This window comes from Rhinopithecus roxellana, chromosome 18, assembly GCF_007565055.1.
Source record: "Rhinopithecus roxellana isolate Shanxi Qingling chromosome 18, ASM756505v1, whole genome shotgun sequence".
NCBI classification, from domain to species: domain Eukaryota; kingdom Metazoa; phylum Chordata; class Mammalia; order Primates; family Cercopithecidae; genus Rhinopithecus; species Rhinopithecus roxellana.
The window spans coordinates 47,687,164-47,713,375 of NC_044566.1; the positions used below are offsets into that span (position 1 = coordinate 47,687,164).

A 26,212-nucleotide genomic window follows, 5' to 3' on the forward strand; every position below is an offset into this window, starting at 1 on the left:
AACCAAATTGATCCGTATTTTGAAGTATTAATGACTTTTCCCTACGTGAGTGTGAACTATGCCCCCTTATGGTTTTGTGTAACAAATGTTTAAAGGAAAAATTTTCCACTGGCTAGAGAAACTTGAGGAATATTAATATTTGAAGATGAAAACTAGCTTAGGCAGCATGTATTTATATAAAGTTCTTGTAGAAGACTAGTTTGATTTTCTAATGTTAGCAAGAAATCTCAGCAACCTTTCAATAAATGCTAATAGACATTTTGCTTATCTTTGAATAACTTCTTGACAGTAGTTTAGTTTGAAAATTAGAGGTGAACATTCAGTATTTGAAAGGACAGAGATTCCTTTCTATATGTGGCTGAGTTCACCAAAAACAGACATAAGTAACCTCTTGCCTTTAGGATTCTCACTGTAATATGAAATGAATAAATATACATTAGGTGGCCATAAGACCACAGGTAACTGAAGCATTAATTTTAGCTATGTAGGGATAATCCTGACTAGTCAAGAGATATTTGAGTTTCTGGAGGGGAGGGCCATCAATTTGTTTTTCAAGACTTCCTATAAGAGGTGATGTGCCTCCCTCCCCCAATTTATTTTAATGTATATTGTACATATAGTGAAATTCACCCTTTTTAGTGGATAGTTCTGACAAATATATACTGTCATGTAAATACCACCAGAATCATGATATAGAACAGTTTTTCTTCACCTGGAAAAATTGCCTTATGCCCTGATGGCAGCCTCCCCTCCACCCACTGGCAACCACTGATTTATTTTTTGTTCTTATATTCATACTTCTGCAGAAACATCACATAAATGGAATCATATAGTATGTGGCCTTTATAGTCTAACTCACTTATTTTTAGTCTGCATTTGAGAGTTATCCATGTTGTTCCTTGTAACAGTTGTTTGTTTTTTATTGCTGAGTATTACTCTTTTCCTTTGTGTGGATGCATCACAGTTTGTTTATCCATTCCCAGTTGAGTGTTGTTTCCAGTAGTTAGCCATTATGTAAAGTCTTCATAAACATTCATGTGTAGGTTTTTGTTTTGAATATAGGGTTTTATTTGGCTTGGATAAATATCTAGGAGTGGGATTGGTTAGTCATATGGTAAGCATATGTTTAACTTTATGAAGAACTGCCAGATTGTTTAGGAGGATAGTTTTAAATCAAGATATGCCTATTTGAGCATGGAAAGTATTCAGATAAAAGGAGATGGTAGGGTGCAGTGGTGCTTGCGTCAGCTAGTCATGCTCTAGGAAATGAAATGGCAACCTTACTACCATGGCTTAGTGCGAAGAGGTGTTGTTTTCCCAAGGTTTAAAAAAAAAAAAAAAAAATTCAGGGCTGCTGTTGCTGCATGACAGTACCATGGACGCAGGCGGTCTCTTGTTGCACCGGAGTAGGTGGCTCTCCTCTTGCCTGTCACCAGAAAGTTCTTGCATATGCAAATATTAAGCCACAGAATAGGCAGAAAGAAGAGAAAAAGGCAAAAGGTATATGTAGCCTTATTTCCCCCCTTTTCATTGGGAAAACAGTAGCTTTGTTTTTAGTTCCAACCAGGAGATACTTATATGGATCTCATTGGCTAGAAGTGGGTTGCTTGATCCCCTTCAGTGGGAGTGGAGTTGATGGGATGCCCCAAAACAAAATTGTTAAGGAATGGGGGAGAATAGGCTATTAGCAGTGTTTGCTTTAGTTCTTAGTGGCACAGTGGAATTTCAAAACTGTGAGTTTTGGAAGCAGCTCTATTCTTCTGAATAAAGGATTGGCTTGAGCAAGTGTTTGATAGGCTTGCTGGTGATTCTTTTTATGTAGGACAGGTGGGGGCAGAGGGGATAGAGTCTAGCTCTGGTTTCCAGAGGTATGCTATGATAGCAGGCAGAAGTGCCTTGGAAGAGGAATGGGCAAAATCTGTTGGCAATAAGTGAGGTTATAGGTTTGTGAAATTTAGAGGTGTTTAAAGAGAATGAGGAAATGGGGTGAAGATGACAGTTTTGGATGAAGTTTATTTGTACCTGTGATGTTGCTTTGTTAGTAAGTGTTCTGAAAATTCTTTGGGCACTGGCTGAGTTCATCTGAGGTTCTACCATATTTTGTTTCTCAGGTTATTGCTCTTTAACATATTCTGAAGTTTATGTTATATATGTTTTTTCTATATGTATGTTTTATTGGAAGATATGGGAAATACTGCTCTTCTTTTGGGATGTTTGATAGATTTCTCAAAAATACACAAATACTATCCGCACTAGCAATTTTTAAAAGACTTATTATGGGCCGGGTGCGGTGACTCACACCTGTAATCCCAGCATTTTGGGAGGCCGAGGCGGGCAGATCACTTGAGGTCAGGAGTTCAAGACCAGCCTGGCCAACATGGCGAAACCCTATCTCTACTAAAAATACAAAAATTAGCCGGGCATCGTGGCATGTGCCTGTAATCCCAGATACTTGGGAGGCTGAGGCAGGAGAATTGCTTGAACCTGGGGGGCGGAGGTTGCAATGAGCCAAGATCGCGCCACTGTACTCCAGGCTGGGCAACAGAGTGAGACTGTCTCAATAAAAAAACAACAAACGGGGGGAAGGGGGAGGGATGGCATTGGGAATTATAAATGACGAGTTGATGGGTGCAGCGTATCAACATGGCACAAATATACATATGTAACAAACCAGCACGTTGTGCACATACATGTACCCTAGAACTTAAGGTATAATTTAAAAAAACAAACAAACAAAAAACACCTATTACGAAAATGTACTTACTTTCTACATTCCTGTCATTCTCAATTTTTAAAAAATATTACTTGAACTCCTAAAAAGAATAAGTTCCACATTGGTATGGCAGAATAGTCCTTATTTCATGAATTTAGTCTTTCTACGAGAGCTACATTCTTTCCGATGAAGCCACTATATTCTTTGACATGCAGGAAAAATAAGGTCTTTATGTAATTGCTGTGTTAGGAAAAGCTTGTGAAAGAGTTCACAGAGTAAGAATTTTAAAGCCTAAAGAAAACTCTGAAGGTTTGCTTGGCATGCAGCTTCTTTAACAAAAGTACATCTTTGTCTTTATTTCTTCATCTCTGTATTTTTCAGGTCAGACTCAGAGGTATCTAGTGTATTTAATTTTTTTTTTTTTTTTTTTTTTTTTTTTTGAGACAGAGTCTCGCTCTGTCGCCCAGGCTGGATGCAGTGGCCAGATCTCAGCTCGCTGCAAGCTCTGTCTCCCGGGTTTACGCCATTCTCCTGCCTCAGCCTCCCGAGTAGCCAGGACTACAGGCGCCCGCCACCTCGCCCAGCTAGTTTTTTTGTATTTTTTGGTAGAGACGGGGTTTCACCATGTTAGCCAGGATGGTCTCGATCTCCTGACCTCGTGATCCGCCCGTCTCGGCCTCCCAAAGTGCTGGGATTACAGGCTTGAGCCACCTTGCCCGGCCTAATTTGATAACTTTTAAGGCTTTCCACTAATGACCTGCTTTCCCCTACCTCCCCAAAAAAGCCACCAAAAAAGGTGATTCTTTCTTAATTCCTGACCTATGCAGTACCAGTGCTGTATAATTTGGCTTTAGGGAAAATGAGTGGTAGAGGTTTGTTTCCAAAACCTTGCTTTTATTATAGAAATAGTGGAACATTTTTCACAGCAGACTGGGAGTCCACTAGGTGGAGTAGTTTCACAATTTATTTCAACGCTTACTGTGACTCTGAGGAAATCCTTTTGTTTCCCTGGTTCATGCAGAATTCCACGCAGGAGATCTGCTCCTAAAGAATGCTACATCTTTTTGATGTTCAGAAAGAAATAAAAGTACAGTAGTGTAGCTTGTGTGGAAGCAGTTGTGGTTCAATGAGAGTGGGAAGAGTGACTATATTTTATAGAACAGGCAGAGGGGAAAAGCCAATAAATGGGTCGTGATTTGAGCATAGGAAAAAATTGGAGAGAATAATGTGACCAGAATGATCTGTGCTAAGATAATGGTTAACACGCTTTGCCCATGTGTTGGCTCTGTAGTGCTTAAAGATTGTCACTGGAGGCATAAGGTATAGGCAATGGGGAAGGTGAAGAAGTGGTAAAAAATGAAAGAGAGGGAAGAGAGGAAGGGAAAAAAGCATAGTTTCAGGGCCATTTCCTCTTAGTGAACTGGGGAAAGATAGAAGTATAGGGAGAAAATGATTTTAGTAGATAAAAATATAGAGAAACCAACGGTGAAAATCTCCCTTGTCATAGTCTTTATAACTTCATCTTGTCCATTCTCTAACAGGAGATACTGAACTAAGCTTTACATGTATGTAACTGCAATGTAAGACATAATTTATGTTTTTTTCAATAGTCTTTGGATTTGTTATTTCTTGTACTTTAGGAACCTGAACTCCTTCATCAGAGCTCCTTTTTTTTCCTTATTCATTTATCTCAGCTTCATGTTGGTGGAGTGTGGCTTCCTACTGTTGTTTTTGTGTGTAACTAGGTCTTGTGTTTCTGATTTTTCTTTTTTGGGATAATTTGCTTTCTAGCAACCTTTTCCCCCCTAGTTTTAAATATCTGTATTCTGTGTAAATAAGAATGTAATAAATTTTGGAAGAGTGTATTTAATTTGGTAACTTTTAAGGCTTTCCACTAATAACCTGCTTTCTCCTACCTCCCCAAAAAAGCCACCAAAAAAAGTGATTCTTTCTTAATTCCTGACCTATGCGGTACCAATGCTGTATGATTTGGCTTTAGGGAAAATGATTTCAGCACCAAGAAAAATAAAATCTTACAACTTTTTAAAACTCTAATCTTACTTTTAGGCACATGATACTTAATTTTAGGAATACAAGTTTCCTTACCTTTAGGAACATGATACTTAACTTTAGGAAGATAAGTTTCTTTGCCTTTAGGAACATGATACTGCAGTCTGCCAGAAAGAGAAAATTCACTGTTTTAGAAGGCTTCCATCAAAGGAGTTTCTATACATCACATCTTTGATGTTTCATTTAGGGAATTCTTTCTTATATCTTACCTAAAATCCACTTGCTATGACACGTTTAAATTCTTTACCATTGAAAAGCAGTTACCTAGCATCTGCTATCTGGTACATGGTACACTGTAGTGCCAAATTTTATCATGTAACGTATAGCCCAGCATGGTAAGAGTCTGCAATACTCTGCAAAAATGTTGAAGAAACTTAAGTAATAAGAAGTAAATTTGAAAGTTGTGGAGGGTGTTGAGTAGCTGTGAGTTACATGTCTCGCCACTGTGAGGCCTGTGAAAGTCATCACTGGTTTTCTCATTTCTACTTCTGCATATTCTCTTCAGTTTCAGAACAACTGGACCATCCTCTCTGTAAAACTATTTTTATTGCCACTTCTCATCTTCTTTTAAAGGCTGCAAATAGTTCCTTTCATCTTTCTTTGGAGGTTTTATTTTTCATCCTATTAATCATCTTTGAGTCTCTTCTGAATCCCTTCCAAGTCTTTTTTTTTTTTTTTCCCCCTCAGTGTTCCTTTAGTTTGGAAGTACAGAACTGGAAACAGTACCCTGAGAGTATCTGACTGCTTTTGAGTATCCTGGAGGAAGATTTCACACTCAGAGTCTAAAAGTGCCAGAGTCTACTTCATATAACCTTAGATTATGTTTGCTTTCTAAAAATGTAGTCATATATTGCTGACTGTCAGATTTTTATCTCCTATGACCTTGATCGTTTCCTTTTATGTTTATTTATAGTTTGTACATTCATCATCTTTTTTTTATTGAGTCTGTTTTTCTTGACTGGATATATATTGCTTCACACTGTCCTCATTGAAATTCATTGCATTTTTTTCTGATTACTAAACTACTTACCCAATGTCATTTCCATTCCTGTCTTTCAGTATGCCCCACCCATAGGCTTTCTATATTGTCTGTGCTATTTAAGTCAGTAATGAAATTATTAAAAATAGGAAGAAGGTAGAGAAGTGTCCTAGAAGCAGTGGCAGAGAACGTTTGTTGATGTTTCTCAAAACTTCCTCTGATCAGCAGCCAGATTGAGTAGTTGAGAGCTGTTCCCCTCCTTCTGTGTTTTTGATACTCCTGGAATCTGTTGCTCTCACCCTGAAAGTTTGGTGTCTGCATCTCCACACAGCTGTGTAGAGAAACAAAGCAATTAATCTTGCACACTTCTGTCAGATTTCATCTTAATCACTGCCTTGTACATATCTCTCCCTGTTCATAACTTTCTGTGGCTCTCCATCACCTGCTGAATTAAATATAAACTTTCTAGTTTGGTATTCAAGGCATATTTTGGCCTGAGTCTTCCTTTCCAGTCTGATGGCCTATAACTGTGTTTCCTACTGTATTAATTACTCATCATTCTCCAGATATCTCTTTCACTTTTTTTTTTTGAGACAGAATCTTGCTCTGTCACCCAGGCTGGAGTGCGGTAACGTGATCTCAGCTCACTGCAACCTCCACCTCCTGGGTTCAAGCAATTCTCTTGTCTCAGCCTCCTGAGTAGCTGGGATTATAGGCATCTGCCACCATGCCTAGCTAAGCTAGGGATGGGGTTTCACCATGTTGGCGAGGCTGGTCTCGAACTCCTGACCTCAAGTGACCCACCCATCTCGGCCTCCCAAAGTGCTGGGATTACAGGCATGAGCCACTGTGCCCAGCCTCTTTCACTTTCTGAAGTCTTGGTTTGTTTGCTTTGTTTGGTCTGTTTAGCACACTCTCATTTCTGTTACCATTTAAGACCAATTTCTTTCATTTCTTTTCTGTATGGATTTTTCCAATTAGATAAAGTCTTTCCATTCCACACCGTCCCTCACACAAATCTTTATACCCTTTGGGGTACTTTTGTCTTATGTTATCGCTATTTGTGTGTTTTTCTTATCCTCCTGGTAGACTGTATATTTATTTATTTATTTGTTTGTTTGTTTGTTTGTTTATTGGGAGGGAGTCTTGCTCTGTCACCCAGGCTGGAGTGCAGTGGCGCGATCTCTGCTTGCTACAACCTCTACTTCCTGGGTTCAAGCGATTCTCCTACCTCAGCCTCGCAAGTAGCTGGGATTACAGGCGCCCATCACCACACCTGGCTAATTTTTGTATTTTAGTAGAGATGGTGTTTCACCATGTAGATCAAGCTGGTCTCAAACTCCTGACCTCAAATGATCTGCCCACCTCAGCCTCCCAAAATGCTAGGATTAACAGGCCTGAGCCACCGTGCCTGGCCTGTAAATTTTTTGAGAACTGTCTCCTCGTCATCTTGGTAACTTCAATATACCTAGCATGTATTTGCATAAGAAATTGAATAGACTTGGCCGGGCGTGGTGGCTCATGCCTGTAATCCCAGCATTTGGGGAGGCTGAGGTGGGTGGATCACCTGAGGTCAGGAGTTCAAGACCAGCCTGGCCAACATGGTGAGACCCTGTCTTTACAAAAAAAAAAAAAAACAAAAATTAGCTGGGCTTGATGGCAGGTGACTGTAATCCCAGCTTCTTGGGAGGCTGAGGCAGGAATATTGCTTGAACCCGGGAGGCTGAGGTTGCAGTGAGCTGAGATTGTGCCATTGCACTCCAACCTGGGTGACAGAGCGAGATTCCGACTCAAAAATAAATAAATAAATAAGAAAGAAAGAAATAAAAGGTAGTGACTAGAATAAATTGAATAGACTTAAAATTTTTTTTAAGCAGTATTTATAGGTACATGCCATATAAATGAATTAGATCAGTTTGAGCACATTGTATGAGATATTTGATTTAAATTCCAGTATACCCTTTTTATCTAGTTGCAGACTGCTAGCAAAGTTTGTGGATCAGCAGCTGGTCCACACTTTGAGGAACATTGTTATAAGTACTTTTTTCCCTCTTAAAAAATTGTAGAAGCAGTTAAAGGTTTATAATTTGCTGTGTTAGTTGTTAAACAAAATTGCTAAATTCAGCAATTGCTTGATTGCTTATTTAAAGTTGTACTGTAAAAGCCGTATTATAATTAACTTTTATTATTTTCTAGAAACTATCCAACTCTGGCCAATATTGAAAGAAAGAAGAAGTTAAAACTTGAAAAGGAAAAGAGAGGAGCAGTATTGACAACAACACAGTATGGGTGAGTTCCTCATGCTTACAAATAATAAAAAGGAGCACAAATCAAAATCTTAAAATCCTTATGTACTCAATTCTGAAATCTTTGCTTTTATAACTTATTTACTTAAAAAAGGTCAATTTATCTTTTTTTAACAACAACCTGATAGCACAAATAGTTATATCGTAAAGTAAGGATTATCCTATATTCATATGGTTTTCAAAGGATAGATAATTAATAAGACCTTTCAATCTTTGTCTCCCAGCTAATTAGTTTCCTCCCAGAGGTGATCCATTTTATCCTTCCAGAGATACCTGATGTCTATACAGCAGGTAGATGATAGATACAGTCTTTCCCCTCCTTTTTTTGATACTATATTTGCTTTGTTAGCCATGCAGTATACTTAGAGATTGTCCCACATTAATGTGTAACAAACCTCATTATTTAAGGATGTGGCTGGGCACAGTGGCTCACACCTGCAGTCCCAGAACTTTGGAAGGCTAAGGAGGGAGGATCACTTGATCCCAGGAGTTCAAGACCAGCCTGGGTAACATAGCAAGACCTCGTCTCTACAAAAATAAAAACAGAAAAATTAGCCGGTCATAGTGGCATGTGCCTGTAGTTCCAGCTAGTTGGGAGGCTGAGGCAGGAGGATCGCTTGAGCCCAGAGGTTGGAGATGGGTGCTGCTGCACTCCAGCCTGAATGACAGATCACGACCCTGTCTCTTTTAAAAACAAAACAAAACAAAACAGAAACAAAAACAGGATGTGTAGGAAGCTTAAGGATGTCCCACAGTGTCATTTTTTTAACAATTAGCTTCTTGTTGATGGATATTTAAGTTCTTACCAACCTTTTGCTAATAAAAAATGTTTTCATATTGCCCTTATACATAACAATATTTTACATATGAGTAAATATTTCTGAAGATAGATTACTAGAAATTGATTTGCTGAGTCAAAGAGTTATGTGTATCTGTAATATTCACATTACTACCGAATATCTGTTATGGAGCTAGACCAGTTTACTCTCCCACCAGCAATGTATGAGCTATCTTTCCCCCCCAACTCCCTCCCTTTCATAGAAGTTTTAAGAATTTTTTCTATTTCATTTTTTATTGAAGTACATTATAATATATGAAAAATATAGAAATCTTAAATGCGCTTGAGGAATTTTTATACACATACACACATACACCACTCCCATCCCATACATCCATCCATATAACCTCCACACAGGTGAATGTACATAACTTCTTCACCTCATGAAGCTCTCTTAAGCCCTCTGCTGTTCAATGCTTCACCACAAAGGTAACCCCTTTTCTGATTTCTGTCATCATAGATTATATTACCTGTTCTGGGAACTGTAATCAGATAAATGGAATTATATCATATGTATTCTTAGGTGTATGAGTTCTATGGCCCAAAATTATTTTGTGAGATTTATCCATGTTGTGTATAGTTGTAAAATGTTTTGTTTTTATTGCTGTATAGAACTTAATTGTGAGAATATATATGTATTGTACTGTTAATGGACCTTTGGGTTATATGGGCTAATATAAATAAAGCTACCGTGAACATTCTTTTACCTGTCTTGTTTACATAGAGCTCATTTTCATTGGTCATACAAATATGCTAGGTCATAGGGTATCCATATGTTTAGCTTTAATAGATATGGCCAGTTTTCCAAAGTGGTCGAATCAGTTTAACACTTCTACTAAATGCATCTTATTGCTCTGTGTCCTGGTCAGTGCTTGGTAAGTTACACCTTTTCCTCTTGTCATAACATTTTCCTCCTGTCTTATGGTTCTAATCCCTTTTCATATGCTTATTGACTATTTGAATATTCTCTTGTGCAGTACCAGTTCAAGCCTTTGACCAGTTTTTAATTGGGGTTGCTTTTCTGATTTGTAAAAGTCATTAACTCAGATACAAATCTTACTTTGGAGTATATGTATTGCAGGTACATCTCACAATATGTGGCTTGTCTTTTTATTGTCTTAATGGATATCCTTTTTCCTTTTTTTATACAACAATAAGTGTTCATTGCTCAGATATTTGGGATCAGCTAGGAGTCAGGCGTATCTGCTCATCTTGACAAGGCTCCGTTAAAGCCGGGGATTGGTCAGTGACAGTTAGGATAGCTATGTAGTTACTGTTTTTAGTGCTCTTCCTTCTTTTGTGTAGATCCATCTTTCCATCTGATGTCACCTTTCCTCTGTCTGAAGGACTTCCTTTAATATTCTTGTAGTGAGAATTTGCTGGGAATTACTTCTTTCAGCTTTGTGTGTCTGAAAAAGTATTTTGCCTTTTTGAAAGATACTTCTGCAGGATATGTAATCAGTTAACAGTTTTTCAAATGTATAGTACTCTAAAGATGTTATTCCATTGTCTTCTCATTATCATTGTTTTCAATGAGAAATCTGTTGTCATTATTATCTTTTTTATCTATATAAATGTGTTTTATCTCTGGCTTCTTTTAAGATTTTTCTCTTTATCACCAGTTTTGAGCAATTTAGGATGTGTTTTGATATAGTTTTCTTTGTGTTTCTTGTGCTTGACATTTGTTGAACTTCTTGGATTATAATTTTTATCAGATTTAGAAAAATGGTGGCCATTATTTCTGCAAATGTTTTTTCTCTACCTTCCCCTCCCTTTCAGACTCCAGTTACATGTATAATAGGCTGTTTAAAGTTGTCTTATCGCTTACTGATGCTCTTTTCATTTTTTAAAACTTTTTTTCCTCTGTGTCTCATTTTAGATCATTTCTATTGCTATGCCTTCGTGTTCATTAATCTTTCTTATGCAGTGTCTAATCTTTCATTAGTCTCATGTATATGTGTATTTTGTCTCAGTGTAATTTTGCATTTTTTATCTCAGACATTGTAGTTTTTATTCTTAGACGTTTGATTTGGGCTGGGCATGGTAGCTCATGCCTGTAATTCTAGTGCTTTGGGGGGCCAACGTGGGAGGAGTGCTTGAGCCCAGGAGTTCAAGACCAGCCTGGGCAACATAGCAAGACTTTCTGTATGCAAAAAAATTTAAAAGTTAGCTGAGCATGGTGGTACACACCTGTAGTCCCAGCTTCTCGAGAGGCTGAGGCAGGAGGTCACTTGAGCCCAGGAGTTCAAGGCTACCGTGGTCTGTGATTGTGCCACTGCCCTCCAGCCTGATTGACAGAATGAGTCTCTGTCTCATTAAAAAAAGACAGGTTGGTTTGGTTCTTTTATTTCTCTACTTAACTTTTTAAACATAAAGAATAGAGTTCTCTCTCTCTGTAGTTTTTTCCTCTCAGGTACATCCTGCAAGCTCTAGATGTCTTGCTCTCTCTGGTGTCTCAACTCCAGTTCCTCAACTCAGGGATTCTACCAGGTCCCATCTGGATTCCTCTTCTCTGCAGTCTGGAAACTCTCAAGGCTGTAAGCAAGGGCAGTTGCGGGGTTCACTATTCATTTATTTTCCATCTTTCAGGGATCACTGCTCTTATTGCTTGATGTAAGATCTTACTACTCACTACTGATGTAAGATCTCACTACTGATGTAAGATCTACTTAACTTTTTAAACATAAAGAACTTTTTAAACATAAAGAATACAGTTATAGTAACTTTTAATCTCTCCCTGCTAATTTTAATATTTGTGTTGGTTCTGGATCACCTTTTAATTGATATTTCTCTTTATTTTGTGTTATATTTTCCTGCTTTGTTGCATGCGTGGTAATTTTTTTTTCTTTTTTTGAGATGGAGTCTCGCTCTGTCCCTAGGCTGGAGTGCAGTGGCGTGATCTTGGCTCACTGCAACCTCTGACTCCTGGGTTCAAGCCATTCTCCTGCCTCAGCCTCCCGAGTAGCTGGGACTATAGGCATGCGCCACCACGCCCAGCTAATTTTTGTAATTTTAGTGGAGACAGGGTTTCACCATGTTGGCCAGGATGGTCTCAATCTCTTGACCTCGTGATCTGCCCACCTTTGCCACCCAAAGTGCTGGGATTACAGGTGTGAGCCACTGCTCCTGGCTCCATGCCTGGTAATTTTTTATTGGATACTTGACACTGGAAATTTTACATTATTGGGTGCTGTATTCGTCCATTTTCACCCTGCTGATAAAGAATACCCAAGACTGGGCAATTTACAGAAGAAAGAGGTTTAACTGGACTTACAGTTCCACGTGGCTGGGGAAGCCTCACAATTGTGGAGGAAGGCAAGGAGGGGCAAGTCACATTTTCTGGGAATGGCAGCAGGCAGAGAGAGGAGAGCTTGTGCAGGGAAACTCCCCTTTTTAAAACCATCAGACCTCATGAGACTCATTCACTCACTATCACAAGAACAGCACAGGAAAGACCCACCTCCATATTTCAATCACCTCCCACTGGGTTCCTCCCATGACATGTGGGACTGTGGGTGTTAAATTCAAGATGAGATTTGGGTGGGAACACAACCAAACCACATTAGGTGCTGTATATTTTTGTGTTTCTATAAATGTTCTTGAACTTTTTTCTGGGAACACAACTGAGTTACTTAGAAACAGTTTGATCCTTCTGGGTCTTGCTTTTAAGATTTGGTAGACGAAACCAGAGCAGTGTTTAGTCTGAACCTAACTACTCACTACTGATGTAAGATCTTACTGGGTATCTTACCCCATGCCCTATGAAATATGAGGTATAAACAGGACCTAGTTATGACTCCGAGTGAAGATAAGGTGCTGATAACTCTGATCCTTTTGGATGGTTTTTTCCCCTAACTTTGGGTAGTTTCCTGACAAATACATGCCGATCAGTCTTCTGCTAAATAGTCCAGGGTAAATCCTCTGCAAATCTCTAGAGTTCTCTCTCTCTGTAGTTTTTTCCTCTCAGGTACATCCTGCAAGCTCTAGATGTCTTGCTCTCTCTGGTGTCTCAACTCCAGTTCCTCAACTCAGGGATTCTACCAGGTCCCATCTGGATTCCTCTTCTCTGCAGTCTGGAAACTCTCAAGGCTGTAAGCAAGGGCAGTTGCGGGGTTCACTATTCATTTATTTTCCATCTTTCAGGGATCACTGCTCTTATTGCTTGATGTCCTATGTCATAGAGACCGTTGTTTCTTCATTTTGGCTAATTTTTTGGTTATTTCAGGTAGGAGCATAAATTCAGTCCCTGTTACTTTATTTTGGCCAGAAACAGAAGTCCTTAATGGTGTCTTTTATAAATAAAAGTTGCAATTTTCATGAAGTCTGATTTATTAATCTTTTATTTTTGTGGTCAGTGCTGTGTGTATTCTGCCTTAAAAAATATTTGCTTACTTGGAGATCATAAAGCTATTTCTTTATGTTTTCTTTTAGAAGATTTATTGCTTTGCCATTCTGGTATATGTCTAGAATTAATTATTGTACATAGTGTAGGGGTTAAGGACCTTTAAAATTTTTTCACATATGAATTACAGTTGATCCAGTACTAATTGTTATACCATGCAGACCCCAACCAAAAGTAACCTGGTACAACAATATTAATATCAGACCAAATAGATGTTAAAGCAAGATGTGTTATTAGGGATAAATAGGAATATTTTGTAATGTTAAAAGAGTCAGTGCAACAAGAAGAAGACATACCAATTCTAAATCTGTATGTGTCTAGTAATATAGCTTTAAAATATGTAAAGTGAAAATTTTGAAACAAACACAACTCTTGAGCAGAGAGACAAAAATCCTATACAAAATGTTAGCAAATTAAATCTGGCAGTATGTAAAAAGGATAAACATCATGACTAAATGGCACTTATTCCAGGAGCATGTTTATTTATCACACTAACACAGTGAAGGAGGAAAATGCTATTAACTTAATGAGTAGGGAAAACAGTTTGATAAAATGTACCACCTGTTCATAAAAAAAGACATAGCAGCAAACTAGTAATAGAAAATAATTTCTTTAATCTAATAAAGGATATCTATCAGTACTCTATAGCCATATCATACTTAATGGTGCAGTAGTGATCACTCCCCCACCTCCCCTGAGATTAGAAGCAAGATAAGGATGTCCAGTGTTACCACTTTTATAAATGGATTTAGCAAGGTTGCCAAATACATGTAAAATCAATATTTTAAAATCAACTCTATTTCTATAAAGTAGCAACAAACAATTAAAAAGTGAAAATTTAAAAGATACCATTTAGAATAGTATCAAATGCCTAGGAATAAACCTAACAAAAGATTTGCAAGACTCTACACTCAAAACTACAAAACATTGCTCAGAAAAATTCAAGGCCTGCATAAATGGAGCAATATATAATATACATGGACTGGAAAACAATATAATTATCTTAATTCTCCCCCAAATCCAATTGATTATAGTCAAAAGTCCAGCAAGTTTTTATTTTTATTTTTATTTATTTATTTAGGTGGAGGAGGGATGGGGGAGATTGATAAGCTTTAAAATTACAGTGTGTCACTTAATGACAGGGATACATTCTGAGAAACGGGTTAGGCAATTTTGTCGTTATGAACATCATAGAGTATACTTACACAAACTTAGATAATACAGCCTACTACATACCTAGGATGTGCAGTAAAGCCTATTGCTCTTAGGCTACATCCCCATACCATGTGTTACTGTATCCAGTTGTAACACAATGCTAAGTATTTGTGTATCTAAATATAGAAGAGTTTCAGTAAAAATACACCATTAAAGGTAAAAAATGATATACCTGAATGGGACACTTACCATGAATAGAACTTGCAGGAGTGGAAGTTGCCATGGGTGAGTCAGTGAGTGAGTGGTGAGTGAATGTGAAGGCCCAGGACGTTACTATACACTAAGACATTACAAAGATTGTACACGTAGGCTACACTAAATTGTTTTGTAAAAGTGATTTTTTACTTTATGATGTTATGACATTACTGGGAATTATTTAGCTCTGCTATAATCTTACAGGACTGCTGTCATATATGTGGTCCATTGTTGATCAAAATGTCATTATGTGGCACATGATTGCATATGAAAATACAAAGGATCTAGAACAGCAACTAAGAAAGCTAGAGTAATGAAGATAGTGTCGTGTTGTCCAAGGATAAATAGATAAATAGAGCAGAATAGAGCCCACAAACAGATCCACTGAGAAACAATCACCTAACTTACGATAAATCTGGCAGTATAATGCAGTGGAGAAAGGATCGTGTTTTCGACAACCTATTCCTTTTAAACTTTTTGTGTCTCTATATTTAAAGTGTATCTCCTATATATTATATAATTTTGTCTTCTTAGTGATCCAAACTGAAAATCTTTGCCTTTTAACTAGCGCTTAGTTCATTTACATTTAATGTAATTCCCAATATAGTTGGGTTTTTAATTTGTTCTTTGTTCCTTTCTTGCCTTCTTTTGGATGGAATCTTTTTTTATTCCTTAATCTCTCCATTTTATATACATCTACATTTTTATTTACATTATACCTTTTATAACTATTTTTAGATGGTTGATTAAATAAACTTTTCCTTTCAAATGATTGTCAAGTGGTATAACAGAACTACTACCTCAAAGGTGAAATAGAGTGCAAATAACAGATACACTACTTTCTCAGTTAAGTCTTATAGATGTCATTAGTGAAGGATCTTTTTAACTCATTACTTATTAGTGAATACCTTCATGATCATTCAAGCTAGCTGTGGTCAGATGCTATAAGAGAAAAGATACAGGGAAGGCATCTGTGAATGGGAGCTCAAGGAAAGTGGCATCTCTTCATTATCCTTATGGGGCCAGTGAGCCAGAGGCAGAAACTAGACCTGTTTTCTTTGCACTGACACTGTTAGGTTCTTAGCCTGACATCTGTGGATGGACACTGGAGATTGGTCCATGGCGTTCTGCAAAATTTGAACTATACCTATATATTAATTTTTATAATGAGATTCTCCAAGGGTTATTATGACCCTAAAGGGATTAAAAATCTCTGGGTTGCAGATTTGCAGATACATAAATTAAACATGTTGGTTTAACAAATTATTTCAAAAATGTTATGATAGTAAACTCCCATTAGGCTTAATGTGTTATCTTGCTCTAACTGTGAAGTACTGTATGTTATCTTAATTCTGTGTCCCTATGATTCCCATTCTGTTTAAAGGAATAAACAGGCTTAGGCATACAAATATTTGTTCAGCAGACACAGCCTATAAGTGACAAAATTGAGATTTAGATGCAGATTTCTAATTAATCTGTTTACTGCATCCTCCATTATTAATGAAAAATGAATTTTGCCCAGTAAATGACAAACTGTCAAAAACCTATCTTTGTGAAAACTCAGTTCCACCAAAGAATGCCTTGTGTTACTGTCTACTCTGAAGGAACCTTTTTTAACTGTCTTTCCCGCCCCTGCACACACACACATAGTTTAAATTAGAAGATGCTCACATAAATACTTGCTTTCTTTTTCTTTTCTTTTTTTTCTGGAGACAGTCTTGCTTTGCTCAGGCTGGAGTACAGTGGCACAATCTCGGCTCACTGTGACTTCCAGGTCCCAAGTTTAAGCAATTCTTGTGCCTTAGCCTCCTGAGGAGCTGGGACTGCAGGCGCCTGCTACCACACCCAGCTTATTTTTTATTTTAGTAGAGACAAGGTTGCCCAGGGTAATTTCGAACTCCTGAGCTCAAGTGATCCGCCCACCTTGGCCTCCCAAAGTGCTGAAATTACAGGCGTGAACCACCGCACCCAGCCAATACTTGCTTTCTTTCTAAAAGTAGTTGTGGCTGTTGCGAGGGCACTTGATTTGAGCTGGCTGTGAAATTGCAATAGCTTATGTGTTGTGATAGGCCTATAAAGTAGAGAAAATAGTACCTGTCTTACCTATTTCAGAGGGTTCATGAAGGTCAAGCAAGGCATATTTGTAAATGCTTCAGAAACTTTAACTCCTTAAAAATGAGTAGATAAGTCTGGTGTACTCATGCCTGTAATCCCAGCACTGTGGGAGGCTGAGGTGGGTGGATCACCTGAGGTCAGGAGTTCGAGACCATCCTGGCCAACACAGTGAAACCTTGTCTCTACAAAAATACAAAAATTAGCCAGGCTGACGGTGGGTGCCTGTAATCCCAGCTACTTGGGAGGCTGAGGCAGGAGAATCACTTGAAACTGGGAGGTGGAAGTTGCAGTGAGCCAGGATCATGCCATTGCACTCTAGCCTGGGCGACAGAGCAAGACTCCGTCTCAAAAGAAAATAAAATGAGTAGACAAGAGTGAACATACTTTATAAACTCTAAGAAACACTTTCAGCTGGGCGCGGTGGCTCACATCTGTAACCCCAGCACTTTGTGAGGCAGAGGTGGGCAGATCATGAGGTCAGAAGATCGAGACCATCCTGGCCAACATGGTGAAACCTTGTCTCTACTAAAAATACAAAAATTAGCTGGGTGTGGTGGCACGTGCCTGTAATCTCAGCTACTTGGGAAGCTAAGGCAGGAAAATCGCTTGAACCTGGGAGGTGGAGGTGGCAGTCAGCCGAGATAATGCCACTGCACTCCAGCCTGGCGATAGAGCGAGACTGTTTCAAAAAAAAAAAAAAAAACACTTTCATGTACAATAGAAGAATGAAAGAATGCTGCCAGTTAAATTGGCCTTTAATGATGATATTATGCAGCCCAATTTCAGAAGGATAACAATATGGGTAGAAATTTGCAGCATAGAATCAATAAGATGTGGTATATTGTGGGTTGCTGTCCTTCTAAAGTTCTATCATAGGCTTCCCTGTCTTTGGAAGTCACTGGAATTTCTTTTATTTTGGTCTGTTTAATGTACTAGGCTACAAATGATCAATTTTACAACTAAGTTTCTTTTGTATCTAGTAGTCTTTTTCAAAATTTTCTTGGAAGGTCAGTGCCTTTTATGTTAAAAATTACAATTTTCTTACTCCAGAAAGATGAAGGGGATGTCCAGACATTCACAAATGGCAAAAATCAGAAGTCCTGGCAAGAATCACAAATGGAAAAACGACAATGCTAGACAGAGAGCAGTCACTGGATCAGGCAGTCACTTGTGTGATTTGAAGCCAGAAGGTCCACCTGAGGCAAATGCAGATCCTCTTGGTGTTTTGATAAACAGTGATTCTGGTAAGCTAAACAGGAAAATAACATTTATAAGTGTATAGACAATGATGCTGAAGTTGATTATTCACAGCCTTGTTTGTGGAAGGTTTAATATCAAGTGTGTAACAATGCAGAATGATGCTTTTGTTTTGTTTTTAATGGGAGCATCTTGTTTAAAACGTCATTTCAGAACATCTTTTCTGAGTCTTGGGTGGGTACATGGGGAAGGGAGGCTATAGGAGAAAGACTGTTGTTGCTGGATAATTTTCATTAGTATGATGTAACCTTAGAAATTTCTTAAGATTGTTTTGAATGTATTAATGCTGTACATTCAAGTTTGCTCAAATATGTGGATTTTCCCTTTACCTATAAAGCAGCAATTCTAATGGAAGTCAGTATACTTTATGCTACTGAGCATGAGCATGATCTCTGGGCAAAAAGTACTAATTCATTATGTTTGATTTAGTACTGTTGTTCTTCAGAGCATAGTTTATATTTATATATATTTGTTCTTGAATTTCCTTTAAAACTTATAGGGCAAGTTACCTTGCTTATTAGTTGAAAAATAAAAGCATTAAAATGCTGCTATCACATACAGATATCATTTAGGCTTTGAGACTCCATTTCTCTTCCTGAAAAATGAAATGTATATGTAAATATTTATACTACCTTTTCCTCCAGTAACATTGTGATGCTTTATCTAATTGCATATGCTTTGTACTGCAAAGGAATACCCAAAGATTATTACTGAGTGAACTGACATTACTGACATTGTAGATTTGATTGTAGCCTGTTTAACTTGGATGATGTTGGCTTCTATGATAATCACATGGCAAGTTTTTGAACTCATGAATGGCAAGAAAAGAAAGGATAACTAATTCCCTGACTGAATTAGGATGGAAAAAGATCATTGCATAAGGGAACATTAGATTAAGTAGAAGATAAAATTTAGTAAAAACATGAATGATAAGTTAATATCAACTAACACTTATTGAATAAGGTACTTACTGAGTTCTATATGCTTTATATAGATGAAGTCTTCTCATGACAACCTTTTACACATATACCATTATTGTTTCCATTTTAGAAATGAGGAACATAGAGACTAAGTATGTTTATGCCATTGAAAGTAATAGTAAAAAATGCAGTTACTTTTGCATCAACCTAATAGTTTACCTGAGTCATTCTGCTCTTTAGTGACAGAATGAGAATTTGAAAGTATGAGTCTCACTCCACCAGTACACTGCACATCCTCTAAATATGAAGTCTGAATTTGTTTAAAAAAATATTGTTTGAGTCTAGGATAGTTGAGATGTGAGAGAGAGCAAGAAAAAGGCAGATGGTATTTTGAGCCAGTGCTGATTTTACTCTTGGGCACTGATTTTTTGTTGTTGTTTTCTTTCAAAAAATTTTAGAGAGAGATCACTTGCTTCTTCAGACTTGTAATGTGTGGCCTTGATGACAAAAGACCATCTGTACTCAAATTTAAGCTTTTATGTCATTAAAACACTTAAAACACAAATGTGAAGACTACCATTATAATCAGTAAGTTACTAATTTGAAAATTATGTAATCCTTTTACTTTGTGCAATTTTCTAAATGAACACTTGAAGGACTAAGACTCTGATATTGGATAATCTTTGTTGTCTTCATTTTGTTAACTTAGCTTTGGTAGATGGTTAATACTGTTTTCCCTTTTTTAAAAAAAAAGTATTTCAGTATGTACTCATCTAGTAAAACACCAACTAAGAGACGATTGTATCTTGCTTCTATTTAAGCTTGTCTTAGTCCTCAATAGATGCCTTAGACATGAGAAACAGTGGTAAATCCTCTCATCCTTATTGGTAGAAATAACTCAGTTGGATTCTGAGAAGCAGTTGAAAGAGAGATCTCAGGCCGGGCGTGGTGGCTCACGCCTGTAATCCCAGCACTTTGGGAAGCTGAGGCAAGTGGATCAACTGAAGTCAGGAGTTCGAGACCAGCCTGGCCAACATGATGAAACCCCGTCTCTACTAAAAATACAAAAATTAGCCGGGCGTGATGGCGCATGCCTGTAATCCCAGCTACTTGGTAGGCTGAGGCAGGAGAATTGCCTGAACCCACGAGGTGGAGGTTGCAGTGAGCTGAGATCGCACCATTGCACTCCAGCCTAGGCGACAGAGCAAGACTCAGTCTCAAAAAAAGAGAGAGAGAGAGAGATCTCAAATAATTTTGTTTTGGTTTAAATGTTGAAACCCTTACCTATAATGAGGGTCAAGGATGGGAACATGCCTGTTTCGAGTGTCAAAGATGAGAACATATATCTTGAATATAAAAATTACCCATATAAGCTACAAATTTATAATTTTGAATATTTAAAAATTTATTAATTTTTATAATATTGTATTATAACCAAGGAAATCACAATGCCAATGATCAAATTATGGTAGCTTAATTTTGTAGGAAAGCTGTCATTTAAATTCACCTTATCTTTTACCTGGGATTTCCTCTGGACTTTGATATTTTCCAAATCTGTTTTAGACCAGGGGTACAGTTCCTTGGCCTATTAGGAACCCCAGCAGGGAGTGGGGATGGGGAGGTGGGGAGCAGCGAGCAAGTATGGCTTCATCTCTATTTACACCCATTCCCTATTGCCCGCCTTACTGCCTGTGAGCTCCGCCTCCTGTCAGATCAGCGGCAGCATTAGATTCTCATAGGGGCGTGAACCCTGTTGTGAACTGCACACAAGGGATTTAGGTTGTGTGCTCCTTATGAGAATCTAATGCCTGATTATCTGTCAGTGTCTCCCATCATCCCAAGATGGGACCGTCTAGTTGCAGGAAAACAAGCTCAGGGCTCCCACTGATTCTACATTGTGGTGCATTGCACAATTATTTTATTATATATTACAATGTAATAATAATAGAAATAAAGTACACAGTAGATGTAATGTGCTGAATCATCCCGAAACCATCCCCAATCCACCACCCACTTTCTGTCCTTGGAAAAATTGTCTTCCACAAAACTGGTCCCTCATGCCAAAAAGGCTGGGGACCGTTGTTTTAAGCCATAGGTTCTTTAACTTTTTACTGCAGGTATAGCTACAGATAATCCATCCCCCTGTTTTCATATGTCGTAAGTCAGGCTTGTCCAAACCATGGCCCACAGGCTTATGCCCCCAAGGATGGCTTTGAATGCAGCCCAACAAAAATTTATAAACTTCCTTAAAATATGAGATTCTTTTGTGTGATTTTTGTTTTTTTAAAGCTCATCAGCTGTTAGTGTATTTTATGTGTGGCCCAAGACAATTCTTCCAGTGTGGCCCAGGGAAGCCAAAAGATTGGACACTGCTGCCCTAAATATTCTCCACTCTCCAATATATGTTTTCCACTTGTTTGGAGGCAGCTTCTCTTACCTTGGGCCAGAACCAGCCAACCTTAAAAGCTGGTTATTCAAGTTGTCAGTGGCAGGCCAGCGGCCAGCATTGTGATAACATGACCCACTGTTCTCATATGGCAGTTGACACTTTTTAGCACTAAGCTCACTTTAATAATAAAGTTCTCCCAATTGCTTCCATTTTTTTTTTGCCTTTTTCTGGCTCAGAACTTAATCCAGACATCAGCACTCACATTTTAAACAAGACTCAAGTTCTAGAGGATTTTCAAAAATTTCAGATCATGCTTGGAAAATCGTTGCCTGGGCTTACCTTTTCTTTATTGTATTTGGTGCTATGTGTACTCTCAGTAATTGTGCAGCTACTTTGAATTGAGAATTGACATTGTTTTGAGGGGAAAGCCTTTTATTTAAAGGAGTCTCCCAATTTATCAGTTTTGAGTGTGGTTTATTGTCTGTCATTAGATTTCCTTACTAGCATATTTTTTATTTCCTTGTGTATTCTGCTGACTGGCCTAACTTAAGGATTGTTTTTTCTTTGTTTGATTTGGTGTCTCATTAGTTAGCATCCAGTTCATTTTGTTGCCATTGGTTAAATACATATGCAACAAGTTTATGGCTTTCCTGGCCTGTAGTTTTAAACAATAAGTCAGTTGTCTGAGCTAGAAAGCGGGTCAGTAAGGTGGCATTGAGCATCTATGACTGAGGTGCCTCAGTATCCACAAGACAAAGGCAACCCAACTTACTAGTCATTTGTTAAAATATAGCTGTTGTCATAGAACACTGGGACATAAGTCTAACTGCACACTCACATAACCTAGGTTGTTTTAAAGGTAGGCATTAAAATAAGAAAATAAGCTGGCCCAGCACATCAGGTGTCATGGATACCCATTGTTAACTGCCTTCTTTGAGAGTTGGAGACTATAAAGCAAAGTCCGTATTTTTGAGGGTGACTTTTAAACATTTAAGCATTTTTATTATTGTTATTAAACATTTTAAACTTTTAAGCATTTTTTAAAGAATACTTAATTACAAATCTTGGGCTACAGCATATAATTGCGCTTTGCTCCATAAAGGCAATAGGAGATAGTGGGATGGGGGTTGGTGGGCAGCGGGTACAGATAAGTAAGTAAAGAAATAAGTTACAGAAAGAAGCCAGATAGGAAGTTTTACAGCTGGTGTTTAGAGTGGACAAGACATTCAAAGGGCAATGTTATTTTGCTACTTTCCTTTTGGTGGGAATTTATAAGGTCCTGTGTTTGGCTTACCCAGCACTGTAATTCACTATAATGCCGAGGATTTCAAAGGAGTCTCCCTGCCTTCCAGAAACTCATGGTCTAAGGATAATTTTTAAGATGATTGCATTAGATTATTTTTTGGGGATGGTGGGAACATGATGTGTATATATGAGAGAGAGAGGTGAGATTTACCCTAAGAAAAATGTCGTTAATGTTTTAATGGTAAGAGAAATTGTTTGAGCTCGTATTTTATAAAAATGCTGAAGTCTGGTTTTATCAGATCAATTGCTGCTATCTCGATACTAGTATTTTCAGTTCAGAAAGATGTTTTAGCAGCATTTTAAAAATGAGGTTTCTTGAGTGTTATTTTGTGAGCCAGTACAATGCCTTCAGCATAGTCTTTACAGATAGGTGCTAAAAATGCCTGCATTAGAGCTGCTAGGTAGAGCCCAGGGACTTTTTTTTTTTTTTTTTTTTTAAGATGAAAAGTCACTGTAGAAGATGTTCTGATAGTGCCAAAAGGACAGTATTTTTCGAAGTGTTATTACATGTGGTTTGTCCCTTAAACATTTAACTGAGTGGAGAAGAAAACATAGGGAAAGAGTTATTTTGTGAATTTGTAACTTACCCTTTGGGTAAGTCAAGTATAGTGAACTTTGACACACCTAGGAAAAAGTACACCTAGGTCTCTAATTGTGGTTTCCAAATGCTATTCTCCAGGTAAAGGAACCAGAGCCTTTTGGAGAAATGGCTGATTCTGGGGTTGGGACAGGGAAAATATAAACTGAACCTAGAGCATCTCATAGTGCCAGAAAGTAAGAAAATACTCAAAAAATGTGAAGGTGTGGGCATATCAGAAGGATACTAGAAAGAGTTCTCAAGGGCCAAAGTTGGAACAATTGGTGCCACAAAATAAATAATAATAAATGATAACCCTCAGAATAGAATAAATATGAGTCTATACTGATATCAGTGCCTAAATAAATAAATAAATGTGGGGGAGGAGGGACAGATCTTTCTTACAAAAGAATTCTAATGATTAAATGTAGAAGAAATGAGAGAAAGAGCAAGTCAGCATTAGAGCACCAATAATTGTTTTGGGCAAGATCCACTGATGAATGGTAAAATTAGTGGTGAAACGTTAAAATGAAACAATATTTGCTATAGCCTCAAAATATCTCCCCCCAAAATATTTATTTATTAATTATTAATTACTGTGGTTTTAACATATGTCCAAAATTCTTTGATATTCCTTACTGGAGTTGAAACTTAATTCTTCTTCCCAGGAGTGTGAGCTAAACTTAGTAACTCATTTCAAAAAATATAATAATGAAAGAGAAAAATTGTAACTTTGTAGTAGAGAAAGCAGGCAGACCATCAAGCTGTCAAAGTCAACATTACCGGTAATAAGTCCTACTGATATCATGGACCTGGGATGTGATGAGAAGGGCACATCTCTGTGGTAGTCCTCCCCAAAATCCATAGTCTCAGTCTAATCTTCAAAAATGTCAGACAGACCCAAACTGAGGGACATTCTAAAAATACCTGACAATAATCTTCAAAGTGTCAAGTTCATAGAAAACAAGGAAAGACTGAGAAACTGTCACAGATTTAGAAAAGACTAAGGAGTCATGACAACCGAATGCAGTGTAGTATAGCAGATTGTATCCGGGATCAGAAAAAGGACCTTAGTGGAAAAGCTGGTGAAATTACATTACAGTCTGTAGTTTAAATACTAGTGTGGTACCAGTGTTAACTTCTTAGCTATAATAAGGTACTTTAGTTATGTAAGATGGTAACATTAGGGAAGCTGCATGAAGGGTATATGGAGACTTTGTACTATCTTTGCAACATTTGTATAAATCCAAAATTGTTTCAAAATACAAAGTTTGAAAAAGAAGCGAGGAGGGAAAGGACATTAAAGCCTTACCCTCTGCTTCATGAATTGGATTGTGAGGAATACAGTTTTCCAGAGTCAGTTTCCCTTTGTTTTTTTTTCTGTTATTTTCTGATTATAAAAGTAATACAGAAAATGTGGGAGCTGGGCATAGTGGCTCACGCCTGTAATCCCAGCACTTTGGGAGGCCAAGGGGGGCAGATCACTTGAGGTAAGGAGTTCGAGACCAGCCTGGCCAACATGGTGAAACTCTGTCTCTACTAAAACTACAAAAATTAGCCTGGCGTGGTGGCAAGTGCCTGTAATTCCAGCTACTCAGGTGGCTAAGGGGAGAATCGCTTGAACTCAGGAGGTGGAGTGCACTGCACTCCAGCCTGGGTAGCAGAGTGAAACTCCATCTCGAAAAAGACAAAAACAAACAAACAAAAGACAGAATTATAAAGATGAGTGAAGCTGAGTAAAATAATAGAGAATAGTGGTCAGAGAAGGAGATACGCTCTTTTATCTGAAGTGATCAGTAAAGGCATCTCTGATACGGTGACATTAAGACATCTGAATGAAATGTGGGGCCGATACCTAAAGGAATAGCAGTCAAGGCAGAGAGACTGTCACAGTCACCCCAGCCTTTAGTGACCACAACCCTGATCAGTCAGCAGCCAGCAACATCAAGGCAAGACCCTCCGTCAGCAAAAATATCACAACTTCCTGAAGTCTCAGATGAGTTTTAGCATTTTTTAGCAATGGAATATTTTTAAATTAAGGTACAAACATTGTTTTTTAAGACATAATGCTATCGCACATTTCATGTGCTACAGTGTAGTGTAAACATAACTTTTATATGCACTGAGAAACCGGAAAATGTGTGTGACTTGCTTTATTGCCATATTCACTTGATTCCAGTGGTCTGGAACCAAATCCACAATATCTCCAAGGTATGATTGCATATCAAATAACTGTTTGGAGTTTTACTATAAAAGGGAAGAAAGAAATGGAGCTATAGCTGGGAGACATTGTTAGCATTATTGTGGACCATAAAAACACTTTGATAGGATGGCTTCATTTTAAGAAGACTTTATATGTCTGTGGGAAGCATTCTAGCTCACTGATAACAATTTGGATATGGAGTCAGAGAGCCAGGCTTTAAATTTGACCCAACTGATTTATAGTTATCTTAAGGAAAAGTACTCAAATTCTCTGGATTTTTGTTTCATCACTCATCACATACCTCATAAGGATTAGGTCAGATCATGCTTTTGAAGAACATAATATTCAACTATTACTGTAATTTTTGTTACCTCTCTTTGAGTCTTGGAAATAAATGCTACAGTTTGGTCTTTCATCATTCAACCAATGAATGGAAAGTCTGCATACTAACACTGTGGTAGATTTCTGCTTAATCTCCTCGTAATTCGCATAAACTACACACTTTCCTTTCCCTTTATTAATCAAGGAGAAAAGGTAATTTAGCTTAAAATTGACAAGGAGTACTTTTATAGGTATGATGGTGGGTAGTGAGGAGAGAGGATTTAGCTTCATCCAGCAGAAGGTGGCAGTTGAACATTCACATAGAAAGGTACTCCCATTTCCTACTGGCATGCTTTGGTTTCCCCTAGACTGGCTTGGTGAACAGTAAATGCTTAGTCTTGAAACAT

General features: G+C 37.9%; 1 protein-coding gene across 2 annotated transcripts in view; it reads left to right on the top strand.

Moving 5' to 3' along the window:
* The window catches only part of NUFIP1 (nuclear FMR1 interacting protein 1), a 54,282-nt gene that overhangs the window by 16,428 nt on the left and 11,642 nt on the right, over positions 1-26,212 (top strand). For both annotated transcript variants that reach the window (XM_010368056.1, XM_030922262.1), the window contains exons 6-7: positions 7,959-8,051; positions 17,884-18,077. In XM_010368056.1, the coding sequence (XP_010366358.1) occupies positions 7,959-8,051; positions 17,884-18,077 (287 nt within the window). The remainder of the gene's footprint in view (positions 1-7,958; positions 8,052-17,883; positions 18,078-26,212) is intronic.